Source organism: Terrapene carolina, unplaced genomic scaffold, assembly GCF_002925995.2.
Source record: "Terrapene carolina triunguis isolate 2854851 unplaced genomic scaffold, T_m_triunguis-2.0 Scaffold233, whole genome shotgun sequence".
NCBI classification, from domain to species: Eukaryota; Metazoa; Chordata; order Testudines; family Emydidae; genus Terrapene; species Terrapene triunguis.
The window spans coordinates 11,696,556-11,712,371 of record NW_020664584.1 but is presented as its reverse complement, the minus strand read 5'-3'; the positions used below and the strand labels follow the sequence as shown (position 1 = coordinate 11,712,371).

The 15,816-nt window shown below is 51.1% G+C and overlaps 1 protein-coding gene across 2 annotated transcripts in view; it reads left to right on the top strand.

The window, feature by feature from the left end:
- Positions 1-15,816, top strand: part of LOC112113603 (rho GTPase-activating protein 39-like) — a 129,562-nt gene that overhangs the window by 76,365 nt on the left and 37,381 nt on the right. For both annotated transcript variants that reach the window (XM_026656749.1, XM_026656750.2), the window contains exon 3: positions 11,988-13,305. In XM_026656749.1, the coding sequence (XP_026512534.1) occupies positions 11,988-13,305 (1,318 nt within the window). The remainder of the gene's footprint in view (positions 1-11,987; positions 13,306-15,816) is intronic.

Here is a 15,816-nt window from a genome sequence, read left to right as displayed (position 1 = left end):
TACATTGAGCATCAGAAAACAGTTGAAAGTGCTGGGACAAGTGCCAGCTGTGGGCAAGACTTGCCTTATACTACGGCACATGGCATGCATTTCGAGAACACTTATTTCTTCTTTGGTCAGACGGAAGCCATCCATTAAGCAATTTCAACACGTGAGACAGGTGAGAAACTGTATGAAGCTGTCACTCTGCAAGAACATTGCATGGAAAGTAAAGTAAAGTGGCACATTGACCCAAAAGACGCCCGTGGCATATCATATTGAGTGGTACCCCAAGAATGTAACTAAAGTGTGTCAAAAAGAAGAAGCAACTGAAACAAATACTGATTTTACTACTGCAAACTGTGCAACTCAGCTGGAGTTAATACATTTCCTTGGAGTGGTTCTAATGGCTGGTGGCGATGGCTGACGCAGAGGCTAAGTTCAAAGAAATATGTGCTTTGAACTGGATTGAAGAGGAACAAATGCTTAGCAGAAAGGCACTTATTGAAGGTGAATTGTGGGTAATATGGACTAATATGAGTTTAGTTTTTGGCAATCCTATACGAAGAAATGAATCACAGTGTATATCCTTTAAAGCTGTAAAAGACGCACTGATGTCAACAGTAGTATGAAGACTTTGTTTGCAGCTGCTAAGTTTTTAGGGGAAAGCATTTTGTCCTGCAGTACGTGGGAATTTCAGATGCCAAGACTGATATAGAATAATACTGCGTGACTTGTACTACTCCTTTAGGTGGTGCATTGGTGGTTGCAGTGACTTCAGCACCAGCAAGTATGATGGGAAGCAAATAGAGCACTAGGCTTCCATTTTATCACAAAGCGTCATATACGAGGGCTTGAGTGAAAGGTTTCCAACACATACACGACAATTGTGCGGCATGTGCATAGTCTACTGCTGCAAGTGGCTGGTGGTTTAACAATTCATTCCAAAACCTGTAGCAAATTCCTTGTGTGGCTTATGCACAGCGCTGGCTCCTCCATTAACTACAGAAAGTACTGCGGCTGGAGACAGCAATTGCAAATGAGGTGCTTTGCCGTGTAGAACTGAATGAAGGGTTGTACATTCCCCCCCAGACCTTGTCAAGGGCAGGTTTATATTTTGTGCTGCTGATAGCTTAGACTTCCTTGAAGAGATAGCAGATGGCAAAGGTCCCATCATGCTACTGTTACGGTCTGCTATCAGGAGCATATTAATGGGGACCAGTCCCAGCCTCAAGTGCTATCTGGACCAGCAAAGAACAGTTCCTTGAATTTGCTTCCTGACTCTGTGACTCACTCACTTTCCTACCTAGGCCCTAGAATTCTGAAGCCAAAGAGTCCAGTTTTCATTGAAGTAGCAGTTACATTGATTTTAGCAGAGCTTTCTACATTCACTAACCTTGGCCTCACTTGGTTATTATGCAAAAGTGGGATGCACTCCAGAGGTGAGAAATCACTGAGTATGGCTTCAGCTGAAGAGATAGAAGATATACTGTCAAATGATACAGACAATCAGGACATGCCATGCCATTGCAGGAGACAGGTACATTACAGCATGGTCAGTCATTGTCATAGTTCCAGTATTTTCTCTGAACCTCATAATGAGGTGTTCAGCCAAATCGCAGCAGGTGTTTAGAGTTTCTGGTATTCCAAGAGCTTGTAACTCAGCCAAACTAACTATGTTTGCTACGCTGGAAGGCCTCTGCTGGCATAGGTCACATTGTCAATAGGTGCTGGCTTAAGAAGACCATGCAAGATGTGTATTAGTTTGCCTTTCACCTGCAACATATGCAATGTTCCATTGCATTTGAACATCAATCATGGGACTACCAAGTCAGACTGGCAGGATGCATACATGGATCATTCCTTCTGGCGCTTGCTTCAGCCTCGGAAGGCTCTATCCTCACTCTGAAGGTGCTCTGAGCAGCTGAGAGAGTCACTGATGAGGTTGTAAATGCACTGGAGGCGTTCATAGGTTGAGTTTACCATTTGAAGACCAACATTACGACACTTGCAGAGTTACATTGGCGGATGCTTTTCAAGAAGCAGACATGGAAAAAATTGCTACTGACAAGGAGTGCATTTATACCTGTTATCAAGCGGGCAAATTATTAAACAATGGAATGGCTCCGGGATGATCAAGCGCATCCAAAACTACCATCGCTTATCAGGCATGGATGGGTCTTGGTGGATGGACTGATCACACCAGTTATGTGTGAAATACCATGTGCTTCCATATCAATCCTTCAGCCAACCAAATGATCGTGCGAAAAGACCAGATGCTCACCACCCTGCAGATGGTTGACCAGCAGCCTGTCTTGTATGGAGCTGTGCGAGTGGGGCATGGACAAGGATCGGTATGGCAGTAGCGGTGCCCTAGACGGAGACGACACTGGTGATGACTTTGCTGAATAACTGTCTTCTGCCCTACATGTCAAGGCTAACTTCCCTGGGATTACCAAAGATCGCTGCCTTTTTTATGTAACACAGGGATGTGTTGCTTGAAGTATAATTTAAAAAAAACTTTCATTTTAAAACATTTTCTTGACTATATCTCCATATGACGGTTCTCAATTTGTTGTGTGGTACCGTTGCGTTCATGGGAGCAAAGGCTTTCGAATGACATCCAACTCGACCCATTTCTGATGCCAATGCATTATCAAAATATCCAACTGGAGGACCTGGAGCAGGGAGCCGGCGGGGTGGGCAGCGAGACCTCTCATCCCCAATCACACCACAGAAGGTAACACCATTGAAATTATGATTCTGTAGATTTTTACAAATCAGAGGACTCCCCCCTTCCCTTTCTGTCACTAATGTTACATTATGCTCACAGGCGAATACGCTCTTCCCTGAGACTCACCACCTGGGCAGGTTTTGCCTGCCCTTTCCTGTCAAGCAGGCAGAAGAAAGCACACTGGAAAGTGAACCTGGATTCCTTTGCCCCAGGGAATGGTGCTGTTAGCAGGGCCTGCTCTCCATGGAAGGGAGTGAGTTCCTAGCCTCACTTACAGCCATGGGTGGATGTGAAGGGAATGGAGGTGAGGTGAGACTGCACAGGAACTGAGCACTTGTTCTCCAGGGAGGTAGTGGAGAAATCAACCTGAACTCAACACCTGGCGAACCCCTGGAGGGAGTCAAAAGCTGGAGGACAATTGTGGAAACTAACGAGAGTTTCTGCCTCTGGCTCAGTTAATCTGCTCTTGTAACAACAGCCTTGAAATGAGCTAGGCAGCAAGAAGGGACATGGCCTATTAACCTAGACCCAGAAACACCCCACAGACCTAGCTGCACAGGGCTGAATGAACTGCTCAGAGAATGTGACTGCCCAAAGCCAAAGTGCTGAGCACTCCCTGGAAGGAGCTCTGGCTCCTGTAGCTCACCCAGACTGCATAGTCTCTTCGGTTTTGTTCCAGACCTAGGTGGCAATCCCTTAGAAATGTGACCACCCCTGGGGCTTGGAGCCCATTTCAGACGTAGGCCATGGATAATTTACGTGCTCTTTCCAGAGCAGCCCTGTGTGCTCGGACAGATTCCATTTGAAAGAACAGGCTGCTCCTCCTGCTCACGCCCCTAGCCTTTCTCGCACAGGATGCAGCTCATTTGTTTCTTTGTAGTCTCTGTGCTGAATGAGTGTTTCCTCTTCAATTGTAAAAACAACCCAAAATACTTCTCACCACAGATCAAAGCTGCACTGCAGTTTAGTACAGTGACCCCTGGTAATTGTTCTGAGCTGCACAAATGGGAGCTGAAGGCAGGTGCTATTCCAGTGCCTGCTTTTCAACACATTTACTTTGGCTCCAGTTCCACCTGGCCCGCCCAGCTCTGCCCCCCTGGTTAATGTAAGTTGGGCTCACAAAGGGTCAGCACTACAAAGATCGCTGGGCTGTGGACCAGGTTCCTGTGCTCTCCTTGTGAGTCGCTGGAGTTCAGACACCGTTTGCTTGCCCCTGCTCCACCCCCAGTTCGGATACTGTGTACCTTTCCCATTGGCCATGCTGACCACATCCAGGGGAGGAGCCTGTAGATGGCCTAGGCACATGTTGGGGCCCACTAGCACTGGGAAGGCTCAGCCAGCCTGCAGCCCAGCTGTGACCGTGTATTGTGAAACCTCCTTTGCATGCTGTGACTCTCCTAGGGTACGTCTATACTTACCTCCGGGTTCGGCGGTAAGCAATCGATCTTCTGGGATCGATTTATCGCGTCTTGTCTAGACGCGATAAATCGATCCCGGAAGTGCTCGCCGTCAACGCCGGTACTCCTGCTCTGCGAGAGGAGTACGCGGAGTTGACGGGGGAGCCTGCCTGCCGCGTGTGGACCTGCGGTAAGTACCTTGTAGTTCGAACTAAGGTATTTTGACTTCAGCTACGTTATTCACGTAGCTGAAGTTGCGTATCTTAGTTCGAACTGGGGGGTTAGTGTGGACCAGCCCCTAGTCTCTTCTCTGTTAGGTCCAAGGTGCAGCGTTCCCAGCAGGGGGTTCTGCTCGGGCCTAATTCTAAGGCCCAGCCTGAACCCGAGTAGGTCACAGCCCGTCTGAACGCGAACTGAGCCAAGTGGGGGGCGGGGGGAGGGTTGTTTTCATACCCAGCGCAAACCCAACCTTATACAGATTGGGGTCAGTTTGTATGGGGCTGCCTGCCAGCCTGGACTCAGTTTTCTTTACTTCATTTCCTCCATGGAGCTGTCAGGGTTAATTCACTTCCTGGCCCTGCTCCTGGCCCACAGACTGTTCCTCAACCCAGTTCTGTGCACACGAAGAGCAGCTGGTTCCCCCTTGCCCAGGCTGCTCCCTATGAAACTGTTGCTGCCTCTTCGCTCTTGTGGCTTGGCCAGGTAGGGGCTTCCCACTCCCCAAACTCCATGGTCATGATCTGTCTCCGGCCACCGCCTGCCCACAGGGTTGTGTAGTGGTGGTTGTGTGCCTGGCATCTGCCAATCCACTGCCAGCCTGGCGGGTCGTGCGGTGATGGCCGCCTGGCCAGGGAGGTCACGCAGTGGTGGCCGCCTGCCCCATGTCTGCCATCCGCTGCCTGCCCAGGGAGGTTGTGCGGTGGTGGCCGCCGGCCTGGGGGTGGGGTGGGAGTCGTGCGGTGGTGGCTGTGTGCCCAGCTTCTCCCAGCTGCCCCCACCTTGCTGCACAGTGTTTTGTGGAGCGAGAGGCACTGCAGCTCATCAGCACACTCGCTCTGCAGCACATACAGCTCAGCAAGGTGGCGGTGGCTGGCAGGAGTGGGGCACGCAGCAGCCACCACCGGGCCCAGCTCCCAGGCAGGAGGTGGTCAGAGACTGCCTGACCCGAGCCTGAGCGTGCTGGCTTGTTTTCAGCCCATCCGTACGCTTGCAGTCGGGTCCCGCTGGGTTTGGTTCCGGGGGCAAGGCTCTAATCTACAGTACCCAGCGCAATCCCAGATCTCCAGCATGATGGCAAAGCAAACAGATCCCTTCCCCCCCGCCCCCCGCAAGCATTTTCGTGTTCCCTTTGCTTTAATCTCTCAAAACGTACCTGTTTCGTATGCAAGTTCCTCCTTTGCTGGTTCTCCATCTTACTGAAAGGGCCAGCTGTGCTGTCGCACGTCTCACGTGGGAGCCCACCCTGACCTGCTCGTCAGTCACAGTTCCTACAAGTTCCATGTCTTTCCTTTTCAGAGTGACTCGCTTTCCCTCTCCTCGTTTAGTCCCCTCTCCATTCTACTGCACAACACGAGAGCTGGTTCCGTTCCCTTTTCACTGGTTAATACAGATCCAGGTTTCACCCTTGTTGCTTCTCCCAGCAGTGGAATAAGAAACCGTCTAACATTCTTTTGACACCATTTGTGGCTGTGCAGGGGCTAGCAGAGAGCACAGAAGACTTTGTCAAAAGCTTTCTATTGTGACACCTTTCACTGCTGATGTTTTAGCTGTCTGCTCTGTAATACCAATCAATCATAGCTAGCACTTACATAGGTACCCCATCACCCTCATTTCCCGGATTTGGTGAGCGTGAGCCCCCCTTCTTTTAAACACAGATACTGGGTTCAAAGGGGGCAGGTGACAAAAGCCCAGAGGTAGGTATAAAAAAGGTGACCGTAACAGAGGGTTAGATGTTATGGGGTGGGGGAAATTACAATGGGTTTATAGGAGCAGCAAGCGGGAAAACAGTGGGGAATCTGCTTAACATCTTAGGTGTCTATACACAAAGGCAAGGAGTATGGGGAATAAGGAAGAACTGGAAGTCTTAGTACACAAGCTATACTATGACTTAACTGACATCAGAGACTTGCGGGGGTAAATCTCATGACTGCAATACTGGGCATAGCTTATTCAGGAAGGACAGGCAGGAAAAAAAGAGAAGCACTTGAATTGCCTCACCATCCTAATCTGCTGCTTCTCAAAATCGGTTGCTACAGCATCTTCACCACATACTAACTTTCGTTTCCAGATTTCTGTCTGCTCTTCTACCATTTTTGTGTGTGGGCTGCCTGCTACTTCCCATCAGTCTGTCTCCAGGGCAGAGGATCCTTGCGTGTGTGAGCACAGACAATTTGAACTCACTGCAGATATGTCTTCTCATAACAGAGCATCAGTGTTTTCCCCCCCTTGGTTCCTAGTTTTGGGGGTGTGCAGTTCTGTAGTGTCCAAAGCTTGTCTGCGGCAGTGATCCAGGCCCAGCACTCATGTAGAGAGAGCAGTTTTGACACCAAAACCCTGAGAGTTTCAGTGGCTTTTGTGGCTTTAGTGGATGTGGTTAACCCATCAGCCTAGAGGGATTCCTCTGTTATGAGACGATGACATTGCCTGTTTCTCTTATCCCACCACATCACACCTGCCCAGGTTCAGCCTCTGAGGACAGAGTTCCTATTGGTCTGTTACTGGGGAGCATGCTGTATATGCTGGAGGGGCAGAAGAGTGTGTAAGATACATTCACTCAGTCAGGGCCCTGGCTTTCTGGCTGGTTGGAAGAGATCGATTATGCTCTGCCCCAGGCTGGTCCTTGCATATCTTTGGCCACTGCTGTGGAGTAGAGAGAGGGGCACCTCTGATGCTACACTGGGAGAATGAGACCTGTGTGCAGCAGTGGCACATGGTGAAGTCTGTAATTCACCCACTCACCCCGATGTGCACCCCATTAGCTCTGTTATATCGTTAGAGCTGCACTCCCCCCTCCCTTTCCAGTTTGGTGGATCTGATAGGGAAATTGGTTCCTACCTGTAAGCTGGCTTTCTCTTGTGACTCAGCTGTATCGGAGCAGAAGCCCCACCCTGGCTGCTATTTCCTGGGGAATGTCGAGGAGTGAGAAGAAGAAAATAGCTGTTCCTGTCGTCTGATAAACATATGACTTGGGGCAAAGAGGAGGCAAACTCCTGGGTCCCGGGCTGTCCTCTGGGTCCTTGGTTGGTCCCCTGGAGGACCGTGGAGCAAGTGTGGGAGCCTGTAGCCATCTGACACAGAAAACCCCCTCACAGGTAGGAAGCAGTTTCTGTTTGGAGACTCTCTCTTTTCCCCCTTCCGTATCCTTATTAATGTGAATGCAAAAGGTGCAGGGAACCAAGTCCTGGGCTCTGCTCCTTCACTGTCACCTGGGAGAGTTTGTCCCAGGGCCGGGGAAGGAGTGTTCTGAAGGTCCAAAAGCAGCGCCCTGTCTGCAGAGTCAAACAGGGAATGCTTGCGCTGGGAGATGGGACAGAAGCCCATGATCAGCATTTTCCTGCTAGGACGAAGGATTATCCTCCAGAGTGCACACAGCTCTAATATCTCTGGAGAAACGAATCCGAACGTGTCTGGTCTGCTGTGTCAGACATGCACACAGTCTGATACGCAGGCCTCTCGCAGGCCCTGTTTCAGGAAGTGGTGTTGCTCGACTCGCTGGGAGGCAGGGTGAGGCCAACTTTCCTTACAGAACAGAAGCTGCTACGTTACTGGATAACACAATAGCTGAGCTGCAGCTGTTCAAAGGCTGCAGGGCGAGTGCTCTTCTCCAGCTCCTGTGGGATTCAGGGAGCTCTGCCTTTCCAAATAACTGCTCTTCGGAGAGTACATTGTCATGTATCTCGGAGGTGGTGAAAAGTACCATCAGTGGGCTACTGAGACCATCATCAGAACAATCCTGCGAGCTGTTCGGGCCTGTTGTTACTATTTAGTATTGAATGTTGACAGTTTGTCTGGCACTGTACAGAACAACCTGTTCCTGAAGCAAGGAGGCCAGTTGCCGGGCATGGATCAAGAGGGAGGAGATCTAAGGTATTTCTCACTTCCCTGAGAGATGACTAGAGCACTCCAGCCCACAGTCTTGCAGGACAAAGTTGGGCAGAACTTTCAGCCCTCCATCTGTCTCTTTTCTCTGCAAGTGAAATTCAGATAAGTGCTCTGCATGCAGCGGACAAGTCACGTCTTTGGAGCAATGGCATTGTTCTGCCTAATGCCAGGGGCCTGCCGATAGCTGCTAGTGGTTATGCAAAGCGATGCAGACGCGTTCAGTGCCTGCTGACAGCAGTGAGTGTGAGCAGACTGGGCCTAGCTAGTCCTGAGCAGCCTCCACTGCTTGTTGCCACCAGATTGGACTCCTGGAAGTAGATGTTTTGAGATTGCAGTTTAAGTGTGACTGTTACAGTCCAGAAAGAGATTCTGAGCTCAGAACTCAGTTCCAGGATGGAACCCTCCCTTGGAGCACAGACGTCAGAGCCATCACCCTCCGCCTGGGTGGTGATTGGAGCTTCATGCTTCCCCCGTTACACACGGCCAGTTTGTGCACACCAAACCAAACCAACCAAAGCTCACTCTGAGGGAGGAAAATGCTCATTTGAAAGCCTCCCCGGTGTTGCTGCCCTGGTTCTTCCCACTAGTGCAGAACCCCGTCTAGGGACACCTGCGCTGCTGGCACTGCCTTCCTGGGAAGCTTGCTGTGGCTTTGTATTGTTGCTGTGTGTGTGCAGTGTGGATGCGTAGTGTGTGTGCCTTCGCAGGGTGCGGGGGTGGGTGCGTGTGGTGTGGGGGTGGGTGCGTGTACCTGGGATGTTTGTGGGTGTGTGCGCACGGTGTGTATGCGTGGTGTGTTGGTGGGTGTGTGCATGCAGGGTGTGTGGGTGTGCATGCGGTGAGGGTGCGTGCACATGGTGTGCGTGGGTGCATGTGGCTTGTATGGGTGAGCGGGTAGACGTGGTGTGGGTGTGTGCGGGTGCATGCAGCGTGAGTGCGTGTATGTTGGGGTTGGCTCATTGCAGTCATGGGGCGACAGATTTGGTTGCAGATGCCAGACCCAGGGCAGGTTGGAGCAGAGTGTTCTTTGCAAATGCCATCTTTGTCCTTCACTGAGCTCTCCTGCTCTGCCCAGCCCCAGCACCCTGCCCAGCACTGCAGCCATTGTAGGGACTTAGCCCATAAGGGAGGAGTCGTGGGCACAGAGGATCAGAGCTAATGCAGCCACGTTCCTGTGAGCAGAGCGCAGACACACACTGCTCAGAGCACTGGCCACACCTGGCGCCCCAGCTGGGGGTTAGAGCGTATTGTCAGAGAGGAGCTGAGATAGCCAAATACACCAGGGGGACCAGTGCTCGGGGCTAGTGCCCTGCACTGTTGTCCAGGGGACCCAGGTTTGGCTTCCTGGCCTGGATTCCCAGGCTGTCTCCCCTTGGGGGGGGTGGGGGTGGGGGGAGATTCCTTGCGGGAGGCTGCGTTCCATTCCCTGTCTCTCGTTTCCTGCTTGGCAGGGGCTGGGCACGTGCAGGTTGAGGAGCGTTGTGCCCCACGCGGGTGCTGCACAACAGTGACCTCTCCGCTCAGTGTGGGGCAGTGCTGAGTGTTTCTGAGAGGCGAGGCCGGTCTGGTGCTTAGTGGGATGGGTTGTGGTTTGGAGGCTGGGGTGAGGGGTTGTAAATGGAGGGATCCTTAGAGCCTAGGCCTGGGTGCTGTCTGTCTGAGAGCGAGCAGCTGACGGCATCATTACAGCGGGGCTCAACCCAAACCTTCCAGTCTGCTCCCAGAGTGTGTCTCCTCCCCAAGCGCTGCACTGACACCGAGCTGGAGCCAGGCCCTCTGGCAGTGCGCCCTGGACTCTGCTAACGTTCTGCAGGCGACCTTTGAGCCCTGGGAATCAGTCTGGTGCTGCACCCAGTGCAGAGGACACAGGCAGTCTCCAGTCAGCCTCAGACCCTCCTGTTGGGGCCTCATGATGAGAGGCAGGAATCACGACATCATGTGGGTCCAATTAAAGGAGGGAATGTTCCAGGAGAGATACGGTAAATCGCTGTCATGTGGGGGTTGGGAGAGCAGTCTGGCCATCCTGGGGGGGTGAGGGGGTGGCACTGGGTAGACAGCATCCTGGGCAGGGGCAGACAGGCATCAGGGGTTGAGGGGACATGGCCAGACACAGCATCCTGAGAGGGAGGGGACTGGACAGACAGGCCATCCTGCAGGGGGAGGGGGTGGCGCTGGGCAGACACACCAGGCCCAGAGGAAGTGGAGGGGGCAGTGGACCCGTTCCAAGGGGTGGGAACATCTCTAGACAATGCCACAAGACTGCAAATGAGGTTGGATTTGGGGGTTGTGTCTCAAACGAGTCAGATGGCAGAGGGCTGCTGGGGGTGCGTGGTAAAGGAGGGGTCTGTCCTGAGTGAGTGAGACTGCAGGGCAGGGGTCTGTCCACCACCCTTCTGAGGAATATCTCTTGTGTCCCCCATGTCTCTAAGTACTAAATACAGCAATTCAGCTGGGTAAACGACAGGCTCTCCTGCCGCCTCCCTCTGTTAGGACAGATGCCTCCTCCCGCAGTCAGAGCTTCCTCCCCCTGCTAGAGGTGTGTGCAGCTATTTCCAGTGCACAGACCCTGGGGAGAGGTGTCTGAGTAAGAACTTCATACAGGGGAGGTTGCTCTCCATACGAGGCCATTGTGGGTGTAAGTACACACCTGCTGGTCCCAGGGGATCTCTGCTGGGGAGCTGCATCCCTGCTCTGGTGTCTTTGTTGTACATGCTGTGCCATACGCTACGAGCTGCTGGTGCTCCTTCTGTGGCACTGCATCATGTACCCCACATATAATAGTGAGCAAGAACAGTAGCGTGTCACTACCCTGGCTCTCTCAGGCCTTGCCCATGGCACCAGCGTGGCAGCTCAGCACATGCCTGACACCTGCCCTTCCTGGCCTGTGTGGTGCTGTCGAGGCCGTGCAGTGGAGTTAGACTTTCCTGTCTCAAAACTGGATTCCCACCTGAGTCTAGGCTGTTCTCGCAGTGCGAAACAATGCCTCTGGGATTGGCACTCCCGGGGGGATCTACAAGCCATTCCCAAGCACACGGCTAAGGTCACAGGGCTCTGGGCCTGTCCCAAGGGAAGGAGAGGGGGCTGTTTTAAAAAAGCCAGAGCACAGTGGGAAGAGGAGCTGATCTGAGGGCTGGGTGAGGGGGTTCCTCGCAAGGCCACTGAGGCATACAGGAGCGTTTGGAAGGATTTTCTCCTTAGAGGTTGGTTACGTTGTTAGGGTGCAACGTGCATTCTGTCAGCCACATTCAGTCATCCCTGGTGTCGCTCCCGCTGACTTCCAGGGTTTGCCCCAGGGGCTCTCTGGCACTGAATGCCTTCAGCTGGAGGCATCACTATCAAGGCAGAAGTTTCTGAAGCATAAGCATTTGGCTGCTTTTCCATGTAACATTGCAAGTGGTGGAGCGGTCCGGCAGATCTCTTATTCGCCTCTAGCCAGCCAGTCAGGATTGGCTACCAGATTTGAATGTGTGCTCTAATGGGTTAGCATTGTCTCAGAGAAAAAACCTGACTCGAATGGCTGAACAGAGTCATGTGATGAGTCAGGCATTTTTCTCATGTGTAAATATTGTATTTCCTGTTATTAGAAGTCGAATGCCCAGGAAACAGCCCCAGAGGGGGTGCAGAGTTTAGGTGCAAGAGCTTGGAGATTCAGTTTGATGTCTGGGTAAAAGCTGAGGCCAGCTCACCCATCCCCCACTAGACCCGAGATCTGAATTGCAATTTTGTTTTCTTCTTTTCCTAAATAATTCCCTATGTTTGTGTTTCTCTCCGTCCAGGGACACTCCTACCCGCTGGCAGCCTTTGCCAGGCACTAAAGCAGCCATGCTGGTTAAAGTTAACAGTTTAAGACAAGTGCAGGATTCATCGAACAGTTCACTGCAGCCACAGACTACTGCAGAAGCCAACAGCCAGAAATCTCTGCTTCCAGATCCAGTCCCATATGCCCAGCCTCAGTCCACAGCCGAGACCCCAGCTACTGCAAAGCCAGCCTCTCCCGTGGAAACGAAACCGTCTATGCAGATTAAAAAGACAGAGAATGGTGGGTTTTGTTTAGTGCTAAGGAATGGCCCTCCTTGTCACATTCCGCCAAGGAGCGAAACAGGGACACCACAGCCTGCATCTCCCAAATATGCCTCTCCAGCACCTATATATGATGAGCCATCATTAGATTCCCCAATTTATGACGAACCTCCTGTAGATATGGACACTGAGAGTGTAAATGCGAATGGGACGCCTCCACAAATATCTCCAAGCAACAGCTTCAAAAAGCAGCTCCAGCCAACCAAATTATTGCAGCACCCAGGTATGCAACAGCAACAACAAGCTGGAAAAAAACATGTGCGAAACCCTTCCACCACAGAATACAGCCCTGCTGGAAGGGAGTATATTAAACACATGGTCAATGTTGACCAGTCATCCAAACCTCTTCACTGCCCTGCGGGGGTAGCTGATAGCCCTGCTAAACCGCAGCCTGGTCTGCTTTCTTCAAAGGACAGCTTCAAGCAGTCCTGGAGGGTCTTGGAAGCCAATGTTCTCAAGAATATGGAGGCTCACCACAATCGACAGAACAGCCCACAAGCTCAAGAGTACCCTACTGTTATAAGTCAACAGGATTCTGGCTACTCAACAGGCCCTTCTCCAAGCTTACGAAAGAGGAAAGGAAGGAGACAAATGGCAGGTCAGGGAAGACCTGGCTCAGTGGGCAGCAGCAGTGAACTCAGTGCTTTGAATGATAAGTTGATTGCGGAGATGCGTGCCGTGGTGGGGAAATCAGCAGCCTGCAGGGGAAGCAAAGCAAGCCTAGATGCCGACATGCTGGAAAACATCACCTCAACAGGGAGCAGTAAAGTTAGGTTTCAGTCAGACCATTTGAAGAAAGGTGTCATCCAGCGCTCAAGGGATGACGTGACCTCTAGTAACAGGTCCTTGTACAGACAGGGACTGGAGAGGAGGGGGAGCTTCTCGAATGACCCAGCTACGCAACAGGACATAGTGAGGTCCAAGAGGACTTATGAGAAAATGGACTCTTTAGAAAAGAATGTGACGAGCCAGACAAGTTTGGCTTCATCAGATGCAGCACGAACATCCTCTCAGGTATGTACCAATGATTATTTCAGTTAAATCACTTGCTGCTAATCGATGGGGGTAGTTCTAACCCAAATGCACCATGCCATGTACTGATGGGTCTGGATTACTTACTGTACAGAAGAGTTTTATGTACAGATACTGTATATTCTTGGGGAATAAACAACAGATTGCAGAATCTTGCAGCTTTGTAAGTGGAGGATCCTATTTCAGACCAGATGCCTGATGCGATAGGTGGGAATTATGGAAGGGAAAGCAGAGTTTGGGTCCCATGCACCAAGTATGTAGCACTGAATGTGGTTGCTTGACTTTATTTACTTATTTGTATTGTGGTGTCATGGACCAGGACCCATTGTGGTAGGTGCTGTACAAACCCAGAACAAAAAAGGGTCCCTGGCCCAAGGAGCAGACAATCTAAGACACAAGAGAACAGGTGGATACATACTGGGAACCACAAGGAAACAACAATTTGGTGTTGGTCAGCATAATAGGCAGCATCTCAGCCCATCAGCTGCCTAACTGTTGTCAAGTTCTTTGTAGGCCGCATGGCAAAGGAGGGATTTGGAGGAGGACAGTGAGGTGGCTTGGAGGGTGCTTACAGGGGCAGCAGCAGAGGAAGCAGGAAGTTGCTTGTTTGAATGTAACAAGTGGGCAAAGGAGGCTGATGTTACTGGCAGAGTGGAGTTCAGAGCCGACATTTTGAGCATGTCTAAAAGATGCTAGGTCAGGTAGGGACTGTCTGAAGAGCTCTGAACGAGAAGGTGTTTGTTTTGGATGTGATGGAGAAGAGGGAGCCAGGAGAGGGGTGCAAAGAGGGGTGACGTGGCCAAATGGGAGGAGCCAGGAAAACACTCTCTGGAGCAGCATTCTGAATGGGTGTAAGTGGGATGAGATGGGATTTGTGAAGGCCAGACAGGAGCCTGCGTATGATGGTCTAGAGAGAAAGCTGAGTCAAAGATGATGCCCAGGTGACAGGCTTGTGTGACAGCGTGGATGGTGGGGTTGTCCTTGGTAATGGACAAGAGGGATGGGGGAGGGGGCTGACGAGAAGATTAAGAGCTCTGTTTTGGTCATGGTGACCTTAAGCTGATGTCTGGACTCCCAGGAGATGTCAGAAAGGCAGGCTGAAGTCTAGGACAGAAGGAAAACGGCCTGGAGTAGAGGTAGATCTGAGAGTCATCACCATACAGATGATAGCTGAATTTATGTTTGTGAATTAAATTGCCCAGAGATGAGGTGTGGAAGGAATGGAGAAGGGGACAAAGGACAGAGCCCTGTGGAACCCCACAGAGAGTTGGCAGAGGGAGGAGAGGGATCCTCTGAAGGATTAACTAGAGCGGTAGGAGTAGAAGCAGGAGAGGATGAAGAAATGGAAGCTGAAAGAGGCCAAGCTTTCAAGAAGAGAAGCCCGGTCAAAGGCAGCGGACAGGTCCAGGAGGATGAGGATGGAGCACAGGTTCTCAGCATTGGCCAGGAAGAAGTCATTAGAGGCTTTGGTGAGAGCCATTGCAGCAGGGTACAGGGGTGACAGGAAGATTGGAGAGGGTCTAGGATGGCATTGGAGGAGAGGAGCTCTGGATAATGGTTGTGGACAGTGTGTTCAGTGGGCTTAGAGATGCTGGGAGAAGGGAGATGGGACGGTAGCTGGAGGAACAGATGCCATCAAGGGTTTAAAAAAAAAACAAAAGAAAAAAAATCAGGAGAAATTATCCTGCCCAGAATGTTGTTACCAGGAGGTGCTGAGCAAGTGAGGAAGACACATGCTAATCTATCACCCCCATAGAGCCATATGTTTAGGATAGGAGAGGGTAGGCCCAGACAAGAGTCTGACACAAGTAAATTCAGCATTGTTTGCTATCAAGAAAACCACCAACTTAATCTCAATGTGTATCCTGTTCTGACTAGCTCTGGGGTTGAAATTTAAAGTGCTCCTAAATGTATAGGTGATTGCAAAGAAAAAAATGCGTGTGGCTTTTTTTGCTTCTTTGTGATGCAAAAAAAAAAGGGCGGGGGCCTTTAAAAATGTGCTTTGTGGAGCAGGATCTTAGGGGGACAGAGGCAGGATCTACTTGGTGAGTCTTGCCCAGTGTTACTCACTGAGGTTCTGGAGTTGTTGGAGGATTTTGAGCCACAGTCTGTTTTAGAACCATGTCCTTTCTGACTGGGGAAGGCCAGCCAGGGAAGGACGGGTCCTTGTTTGCCTCCATTAAGAAGGGCAGGATACCACCAGCCTTGGAGAAGGCCTGTGTTCATCTGTGGCTCAAGAAACCACCCAATACTGACAGACTAGCCAGAGTTGCACCTTCCCTTTTTGGATTATTGAGAAGGTTGTGACAAGACAAATCTCTCAGTATTTCGCTGGTCAGGTCAGTCAAGCTACGTACCTGATTTGGTTTAGAGATTGCTCTTGTTGTGCTCTTCTGTGTTTGCCTCCTAACCGCAGACAATGACCATGTGTCCATGCTGGTATTGTTAGATCTGCCAGCTGCCTTCCATACCCTTGATCATGAGGTGTGGCTG